Raw genomic sequence first — 25,193 nt, forward strand, 5'->3', positions numbered from 1 at the left:
TAAATAATACATTGTGCCCACAATGCTCTTTACTAAGGAAGCTTTATTTTTAAACTTAATAAATTTTAAAACTTATCAGGTAATTTGATTTCAGGTAGATGAGGTTAATCTTAATTCTTGTCCAAGTGTTCACGGTGTCCAGCTAATTCTCCCCTTGCCTAACGGAAAATGGAATAAAATTGTAATGCTTTTTTTGTTTTTTTAGCACTGCCACCCATGCTCAACAATATTTATAATAAGTATTCCAAACATTTGTCATATCATTCATAAGAAAAATGTCTATTCCAAAATTAAAATCCTAAGTAATTTTTCCCGAATTCGTGACCAAACTAGATCTTTTTGTCACACAGGAAAATGGTAACAAGCCGAATTTCAAAAAAAAAATAAAAAATAATAGTACGATTTTCAAGATAATATTACAGATAAATAAACAGATGCATAGACACAATTATTATTCGTTTAATAATATAGATAGTACCCATTCAAATAAAAGAAGTTAATCAACCAGATCATGTTTCCCACATACAAAGATGTTATTTCTTAATACCTTCAATGTTTCATAGTAAGAAACACACTTTAATCCATGCATCAACGCGCTTGGCATGAATAAGTGCCTCCTTTTTTCTAGCAGTTTCAATCTATTTTCTTCCTCCTCCAAGAGATAAATAATCAGCCCTCAATTTTACAACTCCCCTTAGAACCTCTCTTTTTAAGCCTACCTTAAAAATAACAGACTTTTACAAGTATCTTTTACCTAACAATATACTTTCAAAGAGTCTGCTACTTCCCTCTTTAAAAGCCAGGTCTGAATTTATTAGACTCTAATAACATATTCGCTTTCTTAAATCATACAACCATACTCAACATTTAGGCCCTTACCTTAATTCCAAGAAGATATGTAGATTCAAGATTCCTCCTCGGAAATATCCTACAATTTCACTCATGAGCCCCTTTAAGGATAGAGCTTGTTTGCACTTACGAGGCAATTTATTCACATGTTTGCATACAATTATAGGCCTAACAGCCCGAAGAGATCAACCTAAATTAGAGAAAAGAGTACCTTATCTTTTCCATGACCTTGTCGAGCTATCAAATCATACTTCACTTTTCCCTCGGCATCCAATTGTACAGCTAAAGCGTTTGACTTCTTCTCTTGGCCAGGTTTACCCATATTAAGTGGGTATTGAGCAAAGTGAATTTCAGGAAAGGCTCCGCCATCACCAAAGTCCTAAAAATACAAAAGTGGAGGAGACAAAACATAAAATAAAATTATATCCATTCTGAAGTCAATTAGCTTTATAGTAAATCACCCGTAAAAAGGTTCAAACACTCTGAAGTTATGTATTTGTTGCAGGTTATTGCAAGCACCTTTTACCTAAGAAAACTTTCTAGAGAACACACAAAATTGCAGCACTAGACATTTAGGTCTAGATGGACTCTTAAGGATTCGAAACTCTGGGAAAAGATCATCTGATGTCTGGTAGAACCTTACTGTCTAATAATGATGCAAATATTCCCTTGGGCAACTGTCTTTTCTAAAGTAGGGATTCACTCAATTACTTCATTTTATTTCCTCCAAGCTAAAATGCCAGTTTTACTGGCTCTTTTCCCATGAAAAAAGCCCTTTTAGATGGCTTTTGACATACTATGATTGGCAGTTTGGGTCTTTGAAACTCATAAATAGCCCTTGCTATGTTTGGCAGTTTGGGTCTTTAGCCCTCACACTGAACAGACAGTTGTTTCTGGCCCTAGAATGTCGTAAAAACAAGAAGCTATCCTCGAATACAAAACATTTTCTCTGGCCAATCTAAACTTCCACTATTTACATCTCTGGTATATTCACAAGCAGGCCAAATAACCTGCTAGTGAACATTTTTGTCTTCTGTTTGACGGTCCCCCAAAGACTCATATTACTCTTCTCCAGCACATTCACATCTAACAATCAGAGCAACAACATCTGGTAAATGAATCAATATCGCTAATACATTACAAGAGTGTCATGAAATGGTGTCTGTGTCAGTAACTTAATGACTTGTTAAATTTTCAAATTATTATCACCACTAACTTCTTGTCTTTCAATATTATTCTTAGAAATCTGTGTATGATAAGTTTTTCTGGTACCCAATTGCAACAAGAGAGCTAAGCCAAAGATCCAAATAGCAAAATATTATGATATATAAATTAATAGGTCTTAAGCCTCAGATAAAAGTGCAGCAGAAGTAAAAATATTTCTTGCAATGAGTGTTGGTTTGAATTTAAAACCTTATAAAGTATGCTAGCTTTTGCTTAGAAGTTGCTAACTTTGTGGTTAGATTAAAAATTGTTTATACAATACTACTTATAGACAGAGAACTTTTGGTGTAAAATTTTATCCCAGGTTCAGGATTAAAACTATTAACCCTTATTGTGTGCATTCCATGTACAGTATGGAGCTTCTTGCTAGGTGGTTCTTTCCACTTTAAAGTTCAACAACTTACAAAGAAATCTTTGCGAAATGCTACCATAGACTTTAAGATTTGCTCTAGCTATTTACATATAAGGGTATTCATTAAAATACATATGGTTACGCACATTTTGAAATACATAGAAAATTGCACTTTTCATAGTTCAAAAACTGAGTAGCGAGCAAAACTATGACTAACATACTAGCATTCTTTATTCTCAAGCTACACAATATAGTAGGTGCCTCCAAAACTGCACTACATATGCAGTTTTACATGAGTGTAGTCATTGCAAATACAATATAAACCATTTTCAAATCACAAAGCAAATTGGCTATTTTAAGATACAAAACAGAAATCCATTCAAAATTTTGCCAAAACACAGCAATAAAGCTTTATGAAAGATTCACATTTTTATAATTCAAAAATTTAGAATCTCAGATGCCATGCTATTCATCAATTTTGTTGACTTTCTTTAAGTAAGCCTTCTTCATCAATTGCATATGAAATTTTGCTTTTAAACATATTTATATACATAAGGGAGTGAGGCAGCAACAACAGGGCCATGGCCCATACTCCCAATTTTAGCATACAAAGTAAGTAGAAGATGGCAAAATAATCCCAGCAAGGTCCCACTGAAGAAGAAACAAAGGCCCCAGAAACTAGTTGATCAAAACCAGTTGAAGTTTACAATTTAAGTAACTACGAAAATTTATAACTCTTACATTTGAAATAAATAATAGAATCTTAAATAGCACCAAAATAGACATTATCAGTATACCAGAATACTTGACTCCAAAATATGGCACTTTGGTGCTTTGTTTAGTGCATATAGCATTTGGCCTACACATCAATTTACACAAGAATACTGCAAAATTCTGTAACCAAGGAAAATAAATGTACATTTACAGCTACTATGCAGACCAGAAAGCTAAAAATGAGAGCTTGGGTACATGAAATACCAAGAAGACAGTACTGACAAAATATCATGTGGTAGTAGAGTGGTTAGCCCTCTGCTCGGTAATACTAGGCATGGGGTTTGATTATAGCTGCTGCAAGATTGGGTGCCAGGCTTGCAACCTGTCCCTGTAAAAAAAAAAGAACCAGACACTGGAACACTGATTTGATACCCTATGTGCAATCAGTAGCTTTAGAGTATCTTTGTCCTATCTTCCTTTTTATACCCAAAAATAAGGCAACCAATGTTGGCAAAAAAACAAGATTTACTAAGCCAGCTCTAGGGCAGGCCCATGGGGAAACTATATACTTTACAGCCATAAGAAACTACATATTTTACAACCTGGACATATTCATAGGTTCCTTTTTCACAAACTGTGAGAGAACCTTCACCTGGTCTTATGGAATTTGCTAAAAAAAATCCTCTATACTTTTGTACCTATAAAACACCTAATAGTATCATTGCTAGAGGAAACCTTCACCTGGTCTTATGGAATTTGCTAAAAAAAATCCTCTATACTTTTGTACCTATAAAACACCTAATAGTATCATAGACAACTGCATAGAGGAAATCCCCATCAACTCCCTGCCAGAATGAAACTGAGCAGCCTGTTCTCCTGTTTTGTTTTGACTCCCTCTCCTTACTACTAGAAAGAAATCCTTCAACATTACCTTAAGGATTAGACCCATGTGTACCAATTTTATTACCGTCCCTTTACTCACAAGCAAATATCAAAATTGTTGAAAGGGCAAACTATTCAAGAAAAATACTGGTCAAATTTTGGTTGTTTAAAATCAGAATAAACATCCTACTGGAGTTGCAAGGTTATATAGAGTCAAATGCAAAGAGTATATTTTGAATAAAGATATAAAAGGCGAGACATATAGTCTGTCTGACCGTTTTCTCTAAAAAAAAAGGCAATCATAGCAACTATGTTTAGTACATGATAAGAAAATGTTCATATAAACTCAATTATTTTTATAGGAGCTAATAAGATTGCCAAAACACAATCACTGCAAAGAAAACGACAACACAAACCTCCAATAGTCTTGGCACAAAATCCTTTCTTTGTCCATAAGGTGGAACAGTTTTTGCAGCCAAAACCAATGCTGATGATATCCTATTGGCAGAAACTTGATTGGATTTTCCTCTATCTGAGTCTCGGTCAAAAACAGGCTGAGATGGCCTTGGTAAGACACTAGAAAAGAAAGAGAGAAATGCAAAAACAATACCATCTATCACAAACTTCAACAAGAGCCAGGGAGAGGGTGAATCTAATCACTAAAATTTCGTTTTCCCAACATAGCAGCTTTCAATGGTAGCAAAAATCGTCATTCTTCACCTTCCCTTAGCTAGAAAAAGGGAAGAGGAATGTTGGAAACAGAACACACCTCCCCATATCTTGCTAATAGATCTCTTTCTGAAAGTGTTGATGATGCAGCTTCACTACAAGTCAGATTCCTTAAAACATGTCTATTCTTAATAATTAATAAAGTGAGAATTGAATCTAGCTCATTCAATACTTTGTGTGCACCATATACAAGTTGCTTAGCTTATACAATTTAGATGAGCTTTCACATTGACATGTAAGGAATTACTTATGTTGGTGCTATGTTTATTAAGTTGCACATACCTTTTCATTCTACTACCTACCCCTTCTAACACAATCCCACAATGAAGCCTCATTATGAAGAATAATATATATTTTCTAGGCATAAGGGGTAGTAATTTTTAGCTTGTTTTGGCTATGAAAAGCAGTTTCTTTATTCAGATTCTTAATGTAATTGGTTTATAAATTAAACCCAAATGTATAGTTTGTTACTTATAGAGAAATGATATACCAAACAAGGAAGAAAAGACAATGCTTTTCCTATAGTCTACATACCCTAAAATTTGCTCCTGGTGAAAATATCTCCCTCAAAACAACAACTTCAACACTTAGGCCCACCTCAATCCTATTCACCCCAACTATCCATAAAATTTGTTGACAAGAATTGAAGTCCTTGTCCAAAGCCATGCACTTCAATGTAAACTAAAACAAGGGATACCTTTGGGATAAAGCTTCTAGTTTCAATATATTTTTATCAACAGGTGGTGAGTAGCATACCAAGATCATCAATGTGAAGATATTTTTGATGTGAAAAATTTGTGTGTTATTAAATTCTTTACATTATTAAAAAAAAACTCACATTGTGTTACATAGACTCCAAAGGTACAATCAACTGTATTATAATATAACTTCTTGATTTGAAAACATATGTAACCAGTTTGAAGCAGTATGAAAAGCTTTATATGAAATGCCTAGCTACTATGTCTACTGTTTTGTTTATTTTTAGAGCTAAAAGATTGCATATATGACAGGTCTATACCCATATGAGTTCTGACTAAACAAATGTTTTACCTTAGTTGTCAGTTTTAAATCTCTTTTTCAATGGCTTCAGTTTTTAAATGCAATTCTTGTTATTTTAAAAGAATTTAAGCCATGTCAGGGATTTTCCCCTGAATTTAAGATATCGTTTTATTACCTTACTTTAAATTGCAGCTTTGAGCTATCTAAGTATGTCTCCCTGTAAAGCTCCAGAGTTGATGATTAAATTTGTTTTCTATGTTATTTAGTGACCAGGTGTAGTTGGATTATCAGTGGCTTCCCAGTAGAGTTCACACTTACTCAAGGACCACTCAGCATCCAACATTTGTTTGAAAATGTCAGCATATTCAGCAGTAAGTCTCTGTGTCTTCAGAGACAACTGTTGGCAATTCTTGAAGAAAAGAATTGAGTACAGACTCTGTTATTATAGACTGCTTAAAAAATTTCAGCTGATAATCTCTGGTTTCAGCTTAAATTATCTTGCAGGGTAAGAAAGCACCCACAAGACAGATATCACCTTAGTGGCATGTCTTCCAAGACTTCTATATCTTTTTTTTAAATACAGGGAGGCTAGAGATATTCCAGCTTCAAGCTTGGGTCAAACTAGTCCATTAAGTGGAAGGGGTACACTTAATTAGCACCAGCACACTTCTTGGCATGGGTACTGAATTTTAATTTGTTGTAAATGATGACTCCAAGATCTTGCTTATCATTTACAGAGGAGATTGGGTGGCCTGAAAGAAAACAAAGAGAGACAGGGATCCATTTTACCAACATGAATAACATGGCACTTGGCAACATTGAATTCAAGAAGCCAAGTCTCAGCCCATTGACCAAGTAGTCTAAGATTGTTTTGTAGAAGGGTATTTAATATATGCACATGACAAGGCAGGTTCGAGAAGCTTTGAGTCATCAGACTACAGTGCTAATTTATGGCTGATTATGCTAATTTAGTGAGCATCATTGATAAAGGAATTAAATAGTGTATGATCCAAAACATTTTCCAAAGGTGTTCCTTTCAAAATCTGCTTAGAAGAAGAAAGAATACAGTTACCAGAACCATCAAATAACTGAACACACTGAGATCACCAGTGCAGAAAATCAAGGATCCAGAGCAGGGATTTCTCTTCAAGCTTGACTGATTGTTGCTTGATTGCAAGTCACTTGATAAAAAACTCTGTCAAAAGGTTTAGAAAAGTTAAAGACAAGCATATCAGCAGGAACCCCACAATCAAGTACCTAAGTTATGCAGTCATACAATTCAAGGAGATTGGTATCAACAGATCTTTCACAACAAAATTCATGCTGTGAGCTGTGCAAAGTGAAAATCCTGGTTTTTGGGTTTGAATAAACCTAAGATGGAATCAACTGGGAAAATTGTTCCCATTCTGATGTCCTTGGTATTTTAAAAGAATCTGAATACTATGAGTTGTCAGAACCTGTTAGATATGAGTGTTAGTTGTTTGAATATGAGTTACAACTCAACTAGTACTTTCCCCAAAATATTACCAAATTTAAGGATCCCAAAGCAATAAATACAGTAGTTCTTTTTTCCTTGTTCATTAGTTTAGATAGGAAGAAAGTTAATACATTATCAAATGCCATTTTTATGGTCTTTCCAAACATAATAATTGTGCCTGTGGTCAAGTCCATTTTGAGCCTTTAAGGGGTGCCAAAAGGTAACTTAGACTATTTCTTGGTCAATAGTTTTGGACTATGATTTAAGGTTAAAAAGGTAAATGTTCAGTTTCATCACGAGCTGTCTAAAGTGTGTATTGCTGCATATAGCAAGATTCTGATGATTGCATGTTGTTTCTTTGTCATTATTAGAGAAGAACATTTATTTCTGGTTGATGCTCCTCCTCCATGGGGCAAACTAAAAATTCATAAAGTAGGCTTGTTTACAGGTAACATTACCTATAGAGCAAAGCATATTAGTCCATGTGCCCTTCAGGCAGCAGGGCAATGTCTGTATTTTATATTTGGTCAATGTTCCTATTACCTGAACAATTGTTTAGGGTCATGAAACTATTGTTAATGGATGAATTTTGACCTTTGGAACATCTTTTCTCTCTTGCAAAACTACCACAAACCCACCATTATGGAGTTATTCTGGCCTGAATATTCTTGTATTTATACATACAGAATTGCAATCAGTTCTGTTTTCATTGATTGAATATTTGAAATCATGAATCTGTAATAGTTTAGAAACAAATTTAGGCTATATATTTGCACATTAAGGGGGTGGGGGTAAAGCATAGCATATATTAAATACATAAACTAACCATTGCTGTATTTAATATATGCTATGCTTTACCCCCCCCCCCTAATGTGCAAATATATAATGACTCCATAACATTGAGTTTGCAGTAGTTTTGCAAGAGAGAAAAGATGTTCCCAAAGTCAAAATGCATCTATTAACAATAGTTTCATGGCTCTAAACAATTTTTCAGGTAATGAGAACATTGACCCTATATTTATTTAACAGAGTATTCAAAAAAAAAAAAGGTTATTAAATAAATATAGAATATAGATCTTGTGCTGCTACCCACAGGGTTCATGGACTAATATGCTTAGTTCTATAGGTAATATTACTTGTAAGCAAACCCGTGGTGAAATTCTATTTTAGTGACTTTTGGCTATCTTGGAAAGGGGTCAGGTTAGGAAAATGAAACTTTCAGGGATGGATCTACAGGCTAAAGAATATCCTGGGAAGGTATTTTGAAGTACCCACCTCTACTCCTTCTCTCATTAGAGGGCCCTGAAATTCCTCTACATGACAAGTCTACCTATTGTAATTTTGACAAAACAACATTTTACCTTTTTTTGACAAAACAACATTTTCAGTTACCAATTGTTTTTTCTCTGTCTTTAGTTCTGAAAATGCAATTCCTGTTATTTTAGTAGAATTCTTAGCCATATCAATGTTTTTCTTTTAAAATTTAGGAAATGTATTTGCATATCTTTAAAACCTTATGAATTGGGATTGAGCAAAGTTGTGAAGCTGAAAACAATTTTGTTATTTATTTATTTATTTATTAATACCAAATACGGTAAGCTTTCAAGCTTGTTGCAATAAATATAATAAATAGAAGTTATGACAACATAATACATAATACAACTGACAACATAGTACACACACATAAATCAATGAAAATAACAACTACAACAAACACTGACAAATAATACTATAAATTATTTAAAAATGATTTACTTTGAAAATTTGTTTCTGCTAGTCTTGTTTTGAATTTATTTATGTCATCTGTTAGAAATGTTTTAGGTGGAAGGTCATTTCATGGCTTCCACACCCTGCTGTAAAATGAATGTTGGCCTATTTTCCATTTTGAAAGTGAGGGGTACAATTTATGTGGGTGATAATGGGTCCTGTTAGTGTCATTAAATGTGAAGAACTGTGATGTACTTATATTATCAATGCCTTTGATTATACAGAATGTGTTAATAATGTCTGCCCTATCCCTTCAGAATTGAAGACTTGACAATCCTAGCCTGTGCAGTCTATTTTCATACAGCAAATGTATCAAATAAGGTACAAGCTTAGTTGCTCTTTGCTGTATTTTTTCAACCCTTGCTCTGTCATTTTTATTCAATGGATACCATACTGACGAATTGTATTCAAGTATAGGTCACACTGTTGATTTATAAATGGCAATGAATGAACAGAGATTAAACTTATGGAAATTCCATCTAAGACATAATAGCTGATAGTTTGCCTTACGAGTTACTTCAGAGACATGCTTGTCAAACCTAAGACTAGAATCAAAATGAACACCAAGGTCACGGACATTTTCAACAGGTAAGATTGAATGTCCAGCAAGATGGTATTGGTAACTTTGTTCTACTTTGCCGAAGTAATGGACAACCCTACACTTATTTTTGTTGACAAACATGGAGTTAGCATTACACCAATTGTGCACTGCATCCAAGTCTTTTTGAAGCAATGAAGCTTCATCTGAATTTGTCAAGGAGCAGTAGAGCTTTACATCATCTGCGAACATTTTAATTGTGGAATGGTGGACAACAAGAGGCAAGTCATTGATGAAAAGGCAGAAAAGTACTGGACCAAGGCAACTACCTTGTGGAACACCACTTAAAACTATCTCAGCAGAGGACAAAGCATCACCTACAATCACTTTCTGCATCCTACCTGTTAGATAATCACCAATCCAATTCAATGTTCTGGCACCAAGGTGATATACCTCACACTTTTGAAGTAAAAGCAGAATGGAAATTTTATCAAATGCCTTAGAAAAATCTATATAGATGCAATCAAACCTGAGACCTTCATCTGCCATCCTATGGAAGTCAGTAATTACTTCCAAAAACTGTGTATTACATGAACGTTTTTTTTACAGAATCCGTGTTGAGATGGATGCCAAAGAAGATTCGATTTGAAATAATTTTGTATTCTCTTGACAATTAGTTTTTCCATAACTCTGGAAAAAGTTGAAGTGTTTGATATTGGTCTATAGTTTTTAAATTGTGTTTTTGTGCCACTTTTATACAGGGGTTTAATTATTGCTTTTTTCCATGCCAAAGGGCAAGTACCAGATGCCAGACACAGATTATACAAATGTGTCAGTGGTTCAGTGAGTACTGTTGCAAGCTCTCAGATCATATGGTTTGAAAATTCATGAATATCTGGTGATTTATTTGTGTCAAGATGCTTCAAGACCTCAAAAACTTGTTGATCATCAAAGTCAGAATCATCAAAATCTATTGTGAAATTGGTAGAAAAATTAGGATCAATAGGAGTTTCATTGTGAGGTCATGTAAAAACAGATGAAAAAAGTTTATTAAAATGTTCAGCTTTTTCATTATCATTGTCTATATTTGTCTGTGTTTCAGGGTCAGTGAATGAAGTTGAGGATGGGGACTGTGATGTCTGGTTTTTTCTTAGATATTTCCAAAGCCTTTTTGGGCAACTTTGAGCTGATGCAATGACAGAAGATTCAAGTGCCTCATGATTTGACTGAAGAAGCCTAGTTGCTCTAGGCTATTTCTTGCTCTTTTATATCTTATCCATGACTCAGTACTTCTTATTTTAATATACTCATGCCACCAATAATTTTTTTTGCTAATAGCTAGTAGAATTTCTTGAGGAAGTTACTCAAGCAGAAGATCTATTTTGCAAGGTTTCACTTTTATAAGATACATATTTTTAAAGATCATCAAAGGCCAGGACCCTCTAGAGGGGGAGGGAGTAGTGATAGATACTTCAAAATATCTTCCTGTGACATACTTTAGCCTTTAGACCCATACCTGAAAGTTTCATTTTCTTAACCTAACCCCTTTTTTACTGTTTTCAACAATGTTGATTCTAATGATGTAATTTTTGTTTTGCTGTCATTCTATCTTCAGAGTTTTAAGGTTCTCTCTGTTTATTTTGCAAAGTTATTTTCAAAACCACTTTACTATAATGATTAATCTAATTACAAGATTTAATAATTATAGGTAGGCTATCATTCCTGAATCAGGTATAAATGGCAATTTTATTCTCATTAGACAGTTTTTTAATGCACATGGTAAGGGTCTAGAATAGTGACTCTTCAGAAGGAGACAGGATATGTGTTTTTTTTTTGTTTCTTGATTGTGCTGTTGCTGATTCAACTGTTGGGCACACAGGTTGAAACAAGTGATGCATAGGAAATATATATAATTTGGGGTAGCCTATATATTGACTCTTCAGAAGGAGACAGGATATGTGTTTTTTTTTTTTTTTTTTTTCTTGATTGTGCTGTTGCTGATTCAACTGTTGGGCACACAGGTTGAAACAAGTGATGCATAGGAAATATATATAATTTGGGGTAGCCTATATATTACACCCCAAGGGGAATTGGGGGTAGAATATAATGGATAATGTGTTAACTACAATTTTTCTGCAAAAAGTCATTAGCCTATTACACTTGGGAAGAACATAGCTTAAAAAAGCATCAAGTGATGTGTTCACTTTCTTCTTAGCAAAATTTTGTGACAAATATAAAAGATTACTATTTAATTGTTACTAAAATTCAAGCTATACAGGCTAGTCTATTTCAGATCCTGTCATTGTTCTTGAATAGGCCTATGTTTTTTCTGTTGAATTCATTCTTGGTTATTTTTCTAGCCTGCCGTTAATTTGATATTGCATCTAAAGCAGCCGGCTAGGCCCGATGACAAGGCTTTTACTAAGAATTAAATAAAAAATATCACCTTGATAAGGAAGCCATTACAGTCGAATGTAGCTTACTAGTAAGGTATTTTCAATATTTTAGATTAAGTGATTCTTTCCTTTCTTCTGCTTGATTAAAGGCTTCAAAGAACACATTCTTCGCAAATAATTTGCTGGAAAAAATATAGGTAGCACTGTACACATTGAAAATTCATGAGGCTCGTTGTCAGGCCAGCCCCATCCATAAGGGAGTTCAACACAGTTTGTACATTTTATCGCTTTTAAGTGCCGTATTCAACACCGGAGAATGTCTCCTCAGAACTGATGCTCAACCATGCTATTCTGACGTGTTACAATTTTGAGATACCCGTGTTCAACGCGCTTGGAACTAGTAAAATGAAAACGTTTTACAGTTTTGCTGGGTTGAACACGGGAAACCTGAAAATGATTTTTGTCGAGCCCACTCAAAATATGCTTCAGACCAGGTGCCTCAAAATACAACTCTTTTGGCAGCAGTAAAGGGCTTGGCACACATAGATTTTTCTGTGCCAATTTACCAAAGTGCCGCCGATTTGCAATGGAAATTGTGCCGATTTGAGTTTGAAAAAATTTCTAGTTTTTGGTACCAATTTTCAAATACGGAACCAAAGTCCATCCTGATCTTCAGAAAGAAGTTCTCAAGCGTTTCCTTTTCTTCTGCTTCAAAATAAAAAAACTAAATAGTAAAACTATTAACCTACAATTTACCAATAGATGTTTAGTTTCGAAAATCTCACGCAAAAGGCATTTTTTTTTTACTGCTATCGTTTGCCCACTGAGCTACTGAAATCGGTGCCAAAAAAGTACATGTGTCCGGACCCTAACTGCAAGCTATCAAAAAAAAAAAAGGAAATGTAAGGAATGTAAAGAAAATGCAGAAAGCATTAAAATATGAGCTAAGAAGGTGTGAAGTGGAGACCATGGTTAAAATGGCTGAGGATCTGGAAGATGCAGGTAGACGGCATAATAGTAAAATATTGTACTGGCATGTTAATAAAATAAGAGGGAGTAGTCAATCCGAACCTGTCCCAGTAAAAGACAGGGGCGGAGCTACAATTATTGATAAGGAAAGAGTTAAAGAGAAATGGGTGGAACTTTTTGAGAATGTGTTAAACCAAGATACAGTTGCAAAAAAAGATATAGAGGAAAATGAAAAAGCCTGTGATGTCTTGGATGTGAAGGAAATTCTTTTTGTGAGGAAGAGTTAGTGACAGTCCTAAAAGGATTAAAAAATAATAAGGTTCCAGCTGCTGATAATGAGGTAAATGAGTTTCTTAAATACGGTGGCTCTGAGGTTAGACATCAGTTATTGAAAATTATGATTTCTGAAAACAGACTGAGTATCGTAATTATCGAGGCATCAGTCCAGTCTCTATAGATAGCAAATTACTTAGTCATAAAATATTTCTTATACTGATAGATGCTGTAGACAAAGTTTTACGAGAAGAACAAGGGTTTCAGAAAAGGTAGAGGATGTGTCGACCAAATTTTCACTCTTAGGTTGATAATTAGGAAGTGCTTTAGTTGTCAAACAACTTTGGTCCTCAGTTTTATAAATTATAAGCAAGCGTTCAACTTTTTTGATAGTAAAGCTTTAGCAAAGGTCTTATCCACATATGATATGCCAGAAAAATATATTAAAGTGGTTAGTGCTATATACGACAACAATACGCTGCTATCATGGATTTTAGACGTAGTTGCCTGCAGACGTTTTTAATTCTTAAGGGATATGAACTACTTATGCTTGCTCTTTCTTTCCTGGTAAGTTTACTTGCTTAACCTTTTTTTTATTACATTATATATTTTGAGGTGTTGGTAGTAGGCCTTTAATTTCTGTTGTACAACTATTGATTTATCTACGCTTAGATCTGAGGGGGTTTTGAGGCCAATTAACTATCACTATATGACGTACTGAAGCACAAACGTCACACAAACGTCACTGGGTAACGGTAAGAGTGGGCCAGCATTATCAATATTAACTGTCCAAATGGATACATGGCTTATCCGTTTGTCTCAATACAAGGAGAATGGTCTTAGGGATTCTACTCTAGGTAGATAAACACTACAGTTTTCACACACTGCCTTTGCTTTCAATTTGCATCGCTAAAGAGTAGCCATGGCTTTAAATTCAACCCTGGACGTTTTTCCGACGCATCCTGTGCGTCTATCTCAGTTAAATCTGAACATTTTATTGAGATATCTGTTGTATCTTGTTCAGTTGAAATGCCTTAACTTATCCTTGACAGCCCCGCGTCTAGTTCCCGACATTTCAGCAGAAGCCCTTCCTATAGGTTTATTCACACATCTCCATTCTTCTGCCCCTAGAGGTTTTTCCTGCATTGGATTTCCCAGGCCTTGTTCTGGTTGCCAGCCTCTTTCGATAGGGTAAAATTTGTGGCCACACCTTTCATCTTCAGCAATCCCTGCTGATTATTTGCAATTTTTTCTTGATTGGTTTCATCTTTTCTGGCCATCCTTGTCCTCAAATAATTTAATTACAAATATTTAGCAATGGTAATTCTATTCCTTATTGGGCCTTATAAAATACCATATTTTTGAAGCACCTCCACTCCTAAAAAAAACACGGGAATGGTAGTTTCTTATGTACAATTGTTCTGACAATAATTTATGTTTCCTCTTTGATAAAATGTTAGGGTATTATCTTAAAATGGCAAGTATATTGCTTGTAACCGAAGTAAGGCTAAAGCAGAAACATTGTTTGCTACTTTTAGATCTGGCACATTCTTGTTCCAGCCCATGTTTGTACGTTTCTATTAAATTATTCCTTAGCATTGTTTTCTGTTTAATGTTTATGATACTAATTCTTGAGTGTTTAGTGATACATTGGACCCCTGCACTATGGCAAATTAAGATTGACATTTTGCATCGATTACTAACACTACATATGATGCACTTGATTCAATTCTTGTTTTTAAATAATTTTCTTTAATTAATGGTTAAGCAAATTCAATAAAATTTCAGTTATTCTACAAATTCGTTTTCGATGTTTGTTTTGCATATTCTGATGACATTTTTGATATTTCAAGTACTGCTGCAATAATAGATATAAATATCCCTGGCATGGATTGCCCTAAGAATAAAATTTATAGTATAATCCTTCATCAACTAGCATTAGCTAAAATGGTAGAATTTTGTAATTGGAAAAAGATATTTACTGACCGATCGGTCTCATATGATGGAGAGGCATCCATAGGCATTCTCATGCTCTACAACTGAAAATGATCTGGATTCCTTCTTACATAATGATTAAGAGAAACGAAATTGCTGACAGTATTACAAAACAGGCTATTCACCACTCAGTTACTTGGAAGGTTGCTCTCACCGTAAAATGAATCCTCGAAGCTAATAACCTCTGCTGCAAATTCTCTTAAAATTAATGAATCGTATTGCAACAATAAATATATATGTCTTGTCTTTTGCAGGGCATTGTACCCCACATCATCTTATCCACCCAAGTAGGAAAATTGCAAACTCTATTTTTCGGCTGAGAACTGGGCATGCAATGACTAGACATCGTCAAGCACTATATCATCTTACAGATAGCAAGTCATGCCCTTTTTATAGGTGTGTAAATATTGATGAAACAATTGATTACATTCTCTCAGAAATGCCCTCGTTTCACAACTGAGAAGCATATTATAATCAGAAGAATTGAATCACTGGGCCCGAAGACGTCCACCTCTATCATTTTAGGTTTTACCCATGTTAGTAAAGATTAAGAGATAAAATATTAGAGGCATTAGGAGTTTTTGTTTTCAACGAAGATTTTTAACATGTTGTAGTTTCATTTAATATTATTAGGTTTCTTGCTTTTTTTCCAATCACAAAAGTGTGGTGAGAAGATAAGATGATTCGATTTGTAATATATATATATATTTTTTCTTTCTATTTTTCAACTTATTTGACTTATATATTGTGTTTCTATGATAATTGTTTATTATTGTTTGGTGTCGAAGAGGGCGAAAGCCGAGCGTATTTTCTGTTCAGCAGTAACAACAACATCAATTCGAAATTTCAAATGATATGAGCAGTGGGTGGAAGATTACTAGCCTATAGCATTTTACTAATTTATGATTACCTTTCGTTAATTGTTTTGAAGTTAATATCAAGGTATTTAAGCTATTTTTCCTTCTCTTCTTTTCATCTTGTCACTGGTAGTGTGAAATTTAATTCTCCTGGCTTCTCAGTAGTGTTAGGGAAGGCATTCAAAGTGTCTGACCCCCATGATTCAGGAGGAACAATTTCATCTGCGTTTTTAAAGGTAAGGACAACATCACTAAAGTCTAGTTGGCAAAAATGGGGATGCCTGGTCTCTTTAATCTGCCACTGGATGTAATTATGAATGGAATTATGCTGCTAAGAAAGCAAACTACAAATGCCAAAAAGACACAATACTGGTAGGATCATCTAATGATGGTAACTGCTTTAAGATAAAAACCAAGCAGTGCTGAACAAGGTTCTAGAGAAAGGGAAGCTAGATTTGGCTGATACCCTTGCATGAACATATTTCTGTTAAAAGGACTTATCTGTCCAAAGTTCATAGGGATGGCATTCAAACCCTCCCAAGGGCTACACGCCTGAGGGGCTGGTTTTCTTTCATAAGGGTATTTTTATAATAGAGACTTTATTAGATGAACTGAAGGGTCAAGGTTTCATAGTAAATATATGACTGTTCATATTATTGACTCACCAATAAAGTGAGTATACTGCTTGATGCCTCTCTTTATAAATATAATCATTGCTTCTATCATAAATTGAAATTTAAGTACTTTTTGACCTAAACTTATTATAATTAATTTTGGCACTGAGAAAATGTAGTATTATGGGTAAGTTCATCACAGTTCATATTATTGACTTACCAATAAAGTGAATCACTTGATGCCTTTTGTTATGCTCTTTACAAATATAGGTAAATGTTTAGTTCAGAGCACTTAGAAAGTCTAATTCTAGAGGTGCATCTGTTTCTGGTTGACCCACCTCCTCCATGGGGCAAATTAAAAATGCATAAAGTAGGCTTGTTTACAGGTTGCATTACCTACAGAGCAAAGAATATTAGTCCATGCAGGCAGTGGGGTGAGGTCTGTATCCTATATTTACTTAATAAACTTTGTTTGAGGATCTTGCCCCACTGCCAACAGGGCTCATGGACTAATACTCTTTGCTCTATAGGTAATGATACCTCTAGGCAAGCCCACTTTATGCATTTTAGTCTTGTTAGAGAGGGATTTTAGATATGTAAATTAATGGATAGGCTACACTTCTCAAATAAGGACAAAAAAACATTGTGTGACCATTAGGATCTTGCTATATGCAGTAATATGCACTTTAGACAGCTTGTGATGAAACAAACATTTACCCAAATATAATAATTGCTTCTATTACAAATTCAAATTTAAGCACTTTTTGACCTAACCTAAATTAACCTTATTATAAATAATTTTGGCACTGAGGGAATATAGTATTATTTTGTCCAAAACAACCAAGAAAACATAGTATTATTTTGTTGGAAAACAACAGATACCTCATACTTTAGTTGAAAATTTGTCATTTTTAAGAGCTCAAAAAGTGCTTAGATTTGAATTTGCTAAAGAGCATAAAAAATGCATCAAGTGGTATGTTCACTCTATTGGTAAGTCAATAATATGAATGGTCATATATTTACCAGTTTCATAAGAGTATGTACACTCTTTGGTTAACAGACATCTGATAAGATTATTGTTCATGGTTTTATCATTGCTCCCTCATTTGACCTTCCTTAATTTATTTCTATTCTGGGTATGGAAAAAAAAGGTCAAGACATTACCTTAAATCACATCTTGGAGTGAAATAAGGACTTTTGATCCTGTTGAATCACTCCTTGTGATGACAGTTGCATACGTGGTTGATTAAATTCTGGTGGAAGATTCTGGTGCATTCCAGTCAAATCTCCATGGTTTGTCACTCCACTCAGCATCCAGATGGCGTTTAAATACATCTGTTGATTCAGCAGAAACAGTGTTCTCCTTGAGGTTGTTCCAGAGATTCACAATCTGGTTCAAGAAGAAGCTGCATCTTGGTCCAGTCTTTGCATGAATTTTGTGGATTTGTTTTGGGTGTCCTCAAGTTATGTGGGAGGGGTCAATCTCCAGGAGCTCATTTTCTTGATTGGTAGAGAGGAGTTTATGTGCCTGGATCATATCCCCACGTTTCTGCCTGTAGACTAAAGAGGGGAGGTTGAGTTCCTTCAGCCATTCATTGTAGGGCTTGTTTTCCATACCGGCAGTCAGCTTAGTGGCCCTACATTGGATTTGCTCAAGCACTACCTTATCCTTTTTGAATTGAGGGGTGGTCAGGATGGTCCCCACCTCCAAACATGGTGTTACCAGTCCTTTGTAGAGCTTGGTGATTACATGTCTACTTCTGCTGGTAATGCTATGTTTAATGATACCTAGGGCTCTGCTAGCATTGGTTGAGATCTTCTGTGAGTTGGAGCTGAATTTCAACTGGGAGTCTACAATAACTCCAAGGTCTCTCTCCTTCTGAACATGCTCCAGTATGTGGTGACATCCAGGGTTTGGGGTCATTAGGTATTGTTGCTGGGGGTTGCTGTGTCCAAAATGTATGACCTTGCATTTTTCAGCATTGAATTCCAGCAACCATCTTTTGACCCAGTAGCACATGTGTTTGAGATCATTTTGGAGGGATTGGTGGGCAGAAGGGGTATTGGTAGGACCTATAAGTTTTGAATCATCTGCATAGAGAGTGGTTTTGTTACTGGTGATAAGGGCTAGCTCATTTACATATATATTGAACAGGGTAGGGCCCAGGAAACTGCCCTGGGGGACCCCGCTGGTGACATTGACTTCATCAGAGAGTGCGTGACTATTTGGTCCATTGGTCACTTTCACTTGCTGCGTTCTGTCCCTCAGAAAATCCTCAATCCAACTGATCACTTTTGGACTAAGAGACAGGGTGCATAGCCTGTGAATGAGGTAGCGGTGACAAACCTTGTTGAAAGCTTTGGCTAGATCCAGCAGGATTATATCCACTGGTACTCCTTTTTCTATTAGGTCAGTTACATAGCCTATATTCTCTATGTCATGGTTTGCAGCCACTGCCAAAGTTTGTTGCAGTAAACCTAGATCTTCAAGATGTGCCAACCACCAACTTACATCCTCTTGTTCTATTCTTGTTCTAAAAAGTAATACATTATTCAAGTGCCCCAATTGTCTTGGCAACCATCATGCTAAAGACAAAGCATGTCCCATAACAAAGAATGTTGAAAAGGTTATTGTTAAGGCAGTACAAGAAAAAATCACCATTGGTGCTGCAAATAAAAAGTATGCAGATATCCTCAAATCAAGCCTATAATTGGAAGACATTGGGTAATTTTTTTTTGACTTGCAAATAAAGTGAACATACCAATCAATGCCTTTTTTATGTTCTTTACAAATTTAATAATTGCTTCTATTGCAAAATCAAATTTAAGCACTTTTTGAGCTCTTGAAAATGAGAAAAATATTTCTAGTTTTTGGGGATAAAAAAGGCTTAAAACATTGGTCTCAAACTTACTGTTTCATTATAAATCCATTGTTTTTAATGTTGCATAATCCACAAGCACTGATTTTCCATGATTGAGGTGGATAAAAAAATCTTGCAATATTATGCTGTTTTCTTCCTCCTTGATGCTGAATTTTCAAGTAAAGTATGCATTTTTGGTTACTTTTGGCAAAATAATATACTACATTTTCTCAGTGCCAAAATTTGTCAGGTTAGGAGAAAATGTTCTGTTAGGAAAATTGAATCATTAGGCCTGAGGATGTCCACCCCTCTTGTTTTAGGTTTTACCCATGTTAGTAAAGATTAAGAATTTTTGTGCCTTCAAAAAATATTTTCAAATGGTCATAGTTTTGATTGGCATTATTTGGTTTGTTACTTTTTACCAGTCACAAGAGTGTGATGAAAAGAGAAGATGATTTGACTTGCTGTGTTGTTTTTTCTCTTTTTGTATTTCAATTTCTTGATTTTTATTTTGTGAATATTTGATTATTGTTCAATTTTTGTTTGGTGACACAGAGGGCAAAAGCCAAGCATATTTTCTCTACAACAATAGCAATAGGTAGAAAGAATTAAAGAAACTGCTTTGAACTCAAAGGGGTGGTAGGAAACAGTGGTGCAAGTTCTTAGCATCTAAAGCTAAAATATTACTTCCTAGCCCTAAATAATGCTCTCATGGTATGAGTTTGTTGGTTGATAGCTTCTAAAAGAAAAATGGAAAAAAAAGTACCTAGTAGGCCTACCATTAGATTTCTTGTTTTATGTTCTTTCCAAATGTTGAGATTGCTTTTATGACAGTGCACCTGTCCAGATGATTAATTTTTATCCCTATAATCAGTGGCATCATATGGAGGGAGACCCCCCAATAGTTTGGAAAAAAATATTAGATAAATTTATAGTTTAGCTACTTTTTGTTATCTTGGAAAGTGATTAGGTTAGGAAAATTAAATTTTCAAGAATAGGTCTACTGGCTAAAGTATGTCCTGGGAAGGTATTTTGAAGTTCCTACCTCTACCCTTCTTCTCTCTCTAGAGGGCAGTGACCAGTAAAATTCTAGTTTAGCTACTTTTCATTATCTTGGAAAGTTGTTTAGGTTAGGAAAATAGGTAAATTTGCAGTGAGTCATATAATTTAGCTGTGATGAAATGTGATTTGATGCCTTTTTTATGCTCTTTCATAATTCAATAATTGCTTTTGGGGCTAATTGCATCTTGAGCCCTTAAAGGGGCTTCAAAGTAGTTTCGTTTTTGTAACCAAAAAAGCTATCAGCGCTAGTTAAGTTATTGAAGAGTGATTAAAAACGTATCACTAGTTTATAAATAAGTTGTTCAAGCATAATGAATACATGGCATGTTTTTCAATTAAGGTCCATTTGATCATAAGTACAGAACAAATGATAGGTATACCACCAGATGGCTAATTTGATAGTGCATATATGTACAAATCTTTAAATTAGTCAACCAGCCAACCATTATTATAAATCTAGGAGCCAAACTGAACATAAGGAAACATGTTAAGAAAACAATTCTTACTCCATAATATGCAGAATAATTCTTTGATAACACATTTCTCAGGATGAGAACCTTTATCTTCATTTCTTGCCTTGTTTTTTTAGTTTGTTTTAAAGAAATTCATGAATTTCTTAGAACCTATATGTTTGCAGAGTATATACCCCCACCTCCTAATGTGCAAATATAGAATTGCATCCTGAATCTAAATATAACATTCCTTTGCTTCACAATCATGCTTTACCCCCATATTAGCCATATGCTGGATATCCCAAATGATTATTAAATTTATTTTCAAAAATTAAATACTTTACTCTATTTAACAGCATAGTTGCCAAGTGTGTTGTAACACTTATTATACCTCCTAACTAATTTTAAAGTAATCTCTGTATAAAAACTTGTGCCTGTCCTACTAACCAGGAATTCACTTCTGTTTTTACATAATCATCATTGCAGCATTTGCCACTGAGGTGTTGCTTGAGGTGGAGAAACAGATGGTAATCACTTAGTGAGAGACCAGGAGTGTATTGTGGGTGACCTATAACTTTGCAGCCAAAACTGTCCAACAAATTACAGGTCTGACCAGCAGTGTGAGGTCTTGCATTGTCATGAAGAAGGAATTCACTTCTGTGGAACCAGGAATTCACTTCTGTTTTTACATCATCATCATTGCAGCATTTGCCACTGAGGTGTTGCTTGAGGTGGAGAGACAGATGGTAATCACTTACTGCAAGATCAGGAGTGTATTGTGGGTGACCTATAACTTTGCAGCCAAAACTGTCCAACAAATTACAGGTCTCACCAGCAGTGTGAGGTCTTGCATTGTCATGAAGAAGGACAGTTTCCTTTGACAGCAGGCCAAGTTTTTTTTTCATTTTTTTTTTATCACTACCAGAGCTTTCTGAGGGTTAGGCAGTATGCTTATGTATTAATAAGGGTTCCTCTGTTGTATGAAGTTTACCAAAAAAAAACCATGCCTATTCTCAAACGCTGACAATATGATTTTGTGCTGGGAGAGAGGATGTTTGGCCTTCAAGTTTTCAGGGGTGGGTGTGTTTCCATTCCATGTTCTGTTGCCTTGATTTGGGCATGATATGTGAAACCCATGTTTCTTCTCCAGTTCAACCAGTTTCCACCTCAGTGGCAACTGTCACAAAGATGGTAATGGCATAAAAACAGCAGTGACCTCTTGGTTACTGGAGCTGGCAGCAGATTCTTATAAAAAATTTCCTTTTAAATTAGTTTTAAATAAGTTTTTAAATCAGGTTAAGGGTGAATTTTGTAGACTAAAAATAGTGCTGAATTTTGCAATTGGAAACTTTGCCCTTGAAATATACCCTTAAATTGAATTGGTAGGAAAACAGCTTATATTTGATATGCCTAGGAAATGAGGTTCGAATATCTATAAATAAACATTTTTGGAATATACTCTTGAACAACTTATTTATAAACTATTGATATGTTTTTAACCATTTTTCAGTAACTTTACTAGTGTTGATAACTTTTTAGTGAGGTTGCAAAAATGAAATACCTTCAGAGCACCTTTAAGGGCTCAAGATGCAATTAGCCCCAGAAGCAATTATTGAGTTATGAAATAGCGTTCAAAAAGGCATCAAATGATGTTTTCACTTTTCTCTTTGCTAAATTATGTGACCCAGTGCAAATTTACTGGAAAACGAAACTTTCTGTTATGAATTCAGGGTTAAAACCATACCCTAGGAAGGTATTGCCAAGCTTCTATGTCAGTGGTGTAATTTCATCAAAATCCTGGGGGGGGGGGCAAAGTCGGATCAAATTTTCTTAAGCAAAAATGACAGTAACAAAATAAAAACAGGCATTTGGTATGCCCCTGTCCTATTTTAACCCTCTTATCATTTCTAAGTCTTAGAAATTTGCCTACTTGACAGGTCTGACGAAAATATATTTACCTTAATTTCCAATTATCACTTTTTTATTCTCTGGTTTTAGTTCTGAAAATGCAATTACTGTTATTTCAGTAGAATTTTAAGCCATATCATTGGTTTTTTTTCTAAATTTCGAAAATATATTTGCAGATCTTTGAAACCTCATAAATTGGGATTGAACAACGTTGTGAAGCTTTTACTTCATTTATATAGATTTCACTTTTATAACACAAAAATTTTCAAAGCTCATCAAAGGTCACTGCCCTCTAGAGAGAGAAGGAGTGTGGCAGGTAACATACAAACCTAACAAAAAAAAATTGATATTGAGCTTGACATTGGAACCTTCTTGAAAAGAAGTAATTCCTGATTAGACAAAGTATAATTTACTAGAAAGGTATTTCAAACCAAAAAAGACTATCAATTCACAGTTCATTATGATTGCTAAAAAAAAAGAAGTTTAAAGTTAGCCACATTGATAAGTATGTTTGCTAGTATTTTGTACACTGTAAAAGTGCGTTTCTGTAAATATTGTGCTTTGTTTGTTTGTGATCAAGCTGGGAGGGGGTCTCACCAAAAAATAGGACAGCTTGTCATGAAACCTCACCTGAATTAGAAAAGTGCCATGGAAGACTGTTCTAAACATAAGTTAAACTTCTACCATAACAATGCAGTTGTTTAGGGGAAAATTTTTATGCAATTCAAACACAGTCTATTTCAAACAGAAGAAATAGACAGAAAATACCTCCATCTCATCACATAAAAAAAACTGTTGTATGGAACAGTAGGGACTTGCACTGCATAAGGATGAACATTTGGGGAAATTGACCAGAGCTCTCGGGCTTTTATTTTTGGACAGCAAAACTTTTTAGATTAGGGAAGAGTTTTTCAAGTTTGGTATTGTTGAAGACTTATGAGATGAAAGCCTTGGTCAATTTATCCTAAGACAAACAGAGAAAATTGGTCTTGATATGAAACTATGCAAAGGATAGGGTGTAATGGGCTGCAAACAGGAACAGACATTCATCAGTTTGAAATAAAAGCAAGGTTAGGTCAATATTCATCTCATTGCTATTATAAAGGTTCCAATGTGTTTTAATTTTCACAGGACGGGTCAGTTAAACTTTAAAAGAGCTTTTAGCAAGATATTTGACTGAATGTATTGTTATTTCAGGCTTGATTTTAGCAAAGTAAGTTTTTTTGCACAGTTTGGGGGCATCAATTCACAAACTGACTGGGCAAAAAAATAAAATGAATTTCAATACAATTGAATCTAGAAAAGTTACACAAAAGGTTTTTTCTTGTGTGATTTGTATTTCCTTTGGGAGATTATCTGCAGGAGGATTTTGATGGAAAGAGAGGGGCGGGCTGGACACTGTTTTGAGCATAAAGTTCTCTTCACCAATTGGAGCTTGGTCTCCTTATTTAAAAAAATTAAGATAAGCAGAAATAAAATCCTAAAATGACTCAAACTTAAAATGGTTCCAGATCAACAATTAATAAGTTAATCACCTCTCCTTATTCCAGGGATGTAAATTGGAGGCAAAGACTTGACCCCTAGAACCTGAAAAATACCTTCACTTTATCTTTATTAAAGAATCTAGAAAAAAGTACACTAAAAGCTTTTTTCCTGTATGAATTAGGATATGGGGGCTACAAGTTTTTATGGGGGGATACGCCAGAGACCATATTATGTCGAAAATTCACTTCATTGGGTGAAGCTTGGTCTCCCTGTGCTGCCATATCTTTAAACATCCATAATTGTGTATTTATATATTTTTTTCTCAAAAATGACTTGATAATTTTTTTTCTAAAAAATTGACACACTAACATTTTCTGGTCTAAGCAAACAACCTAGATTGGTCAAACTTTGGGAAAATTGGTTCTTTCTTAAATCTTCTGAAGGATTTAGGAGAACTGGGGGCAGATTTTAGTAGACTGGTCGGGGCAATATATATCAAGACAAAACCATTATCCAATCCCAAGTTAACTGTCATATTAATTCTCATTGACAGAACAGGTCAATTTAACATTGAAAGAGATTAAATAAAAAAAAAAACAAGTTTTTTTAATTGAAAGTAAGGAGCGACATTAAAATTAAAACGAACAGAAATTACTCCGTATATGAAAGGGGCTGTTCCCTCCTCAACGCCCCGCTCTTTACGCTAAAGTTTGACTCTTTCTCTCAACTCTACTTTTTAAAACAGTAAAAAGCTTTAGCGTAAAGAGCGGTTTAGCGTACGATCACCCCT

At 34.8% G+C, this 25,193-nt stretch overlaps 1 protein-coding gene across 1 annotated transcript in view; it reads right to left on the reverse strand.

Moving 5' to 3' along the window:
• LOC136030196 (SNW domain-containing protein 1-like) overlaps positions 1-12,073 on the reverse strand; it is a 43,623-nt gene extending 31,550 nt beyond the window's left edge. The window contains exons 1-3 of the mRNA XM_065708959.1: positions 11,978-12,073; positions 4,438-4,597; positions 1,061-1,228 (exon numbers count right to left, since the gene is read on the reverse strand). Of these exons, the coding sequence (XP_065565031.1) occupies positions 1,061-1,228; positions 4,438-4,597; positions 11,978-11,994 (345 nt within the window). The 5' untranslated portion in view covers positions 11,995-12,073. The remainder of the gene's footprint in view (positions 1-1,060; positions 1,229-4,437; positions 4,598-11,977) is intronic.
• Positions 12,074-25,193: the final 13,120 nt, after the last annotated feature.

This window comes from Artemia franciscana, chromosome 8 (genome assembly GCF_032884065.1).
Source record: "Artemia franciscana chromosome 8, ASM3288406v1, whole genome shotgun sequence".
Classification (NCBI taxonomy): domain Eukaryota; kingdom Metazoa; phylum Arthropoda; class Branchiopoda; order Anostraca; family Artemiidae; genus Artemia; species Artemia franciscana.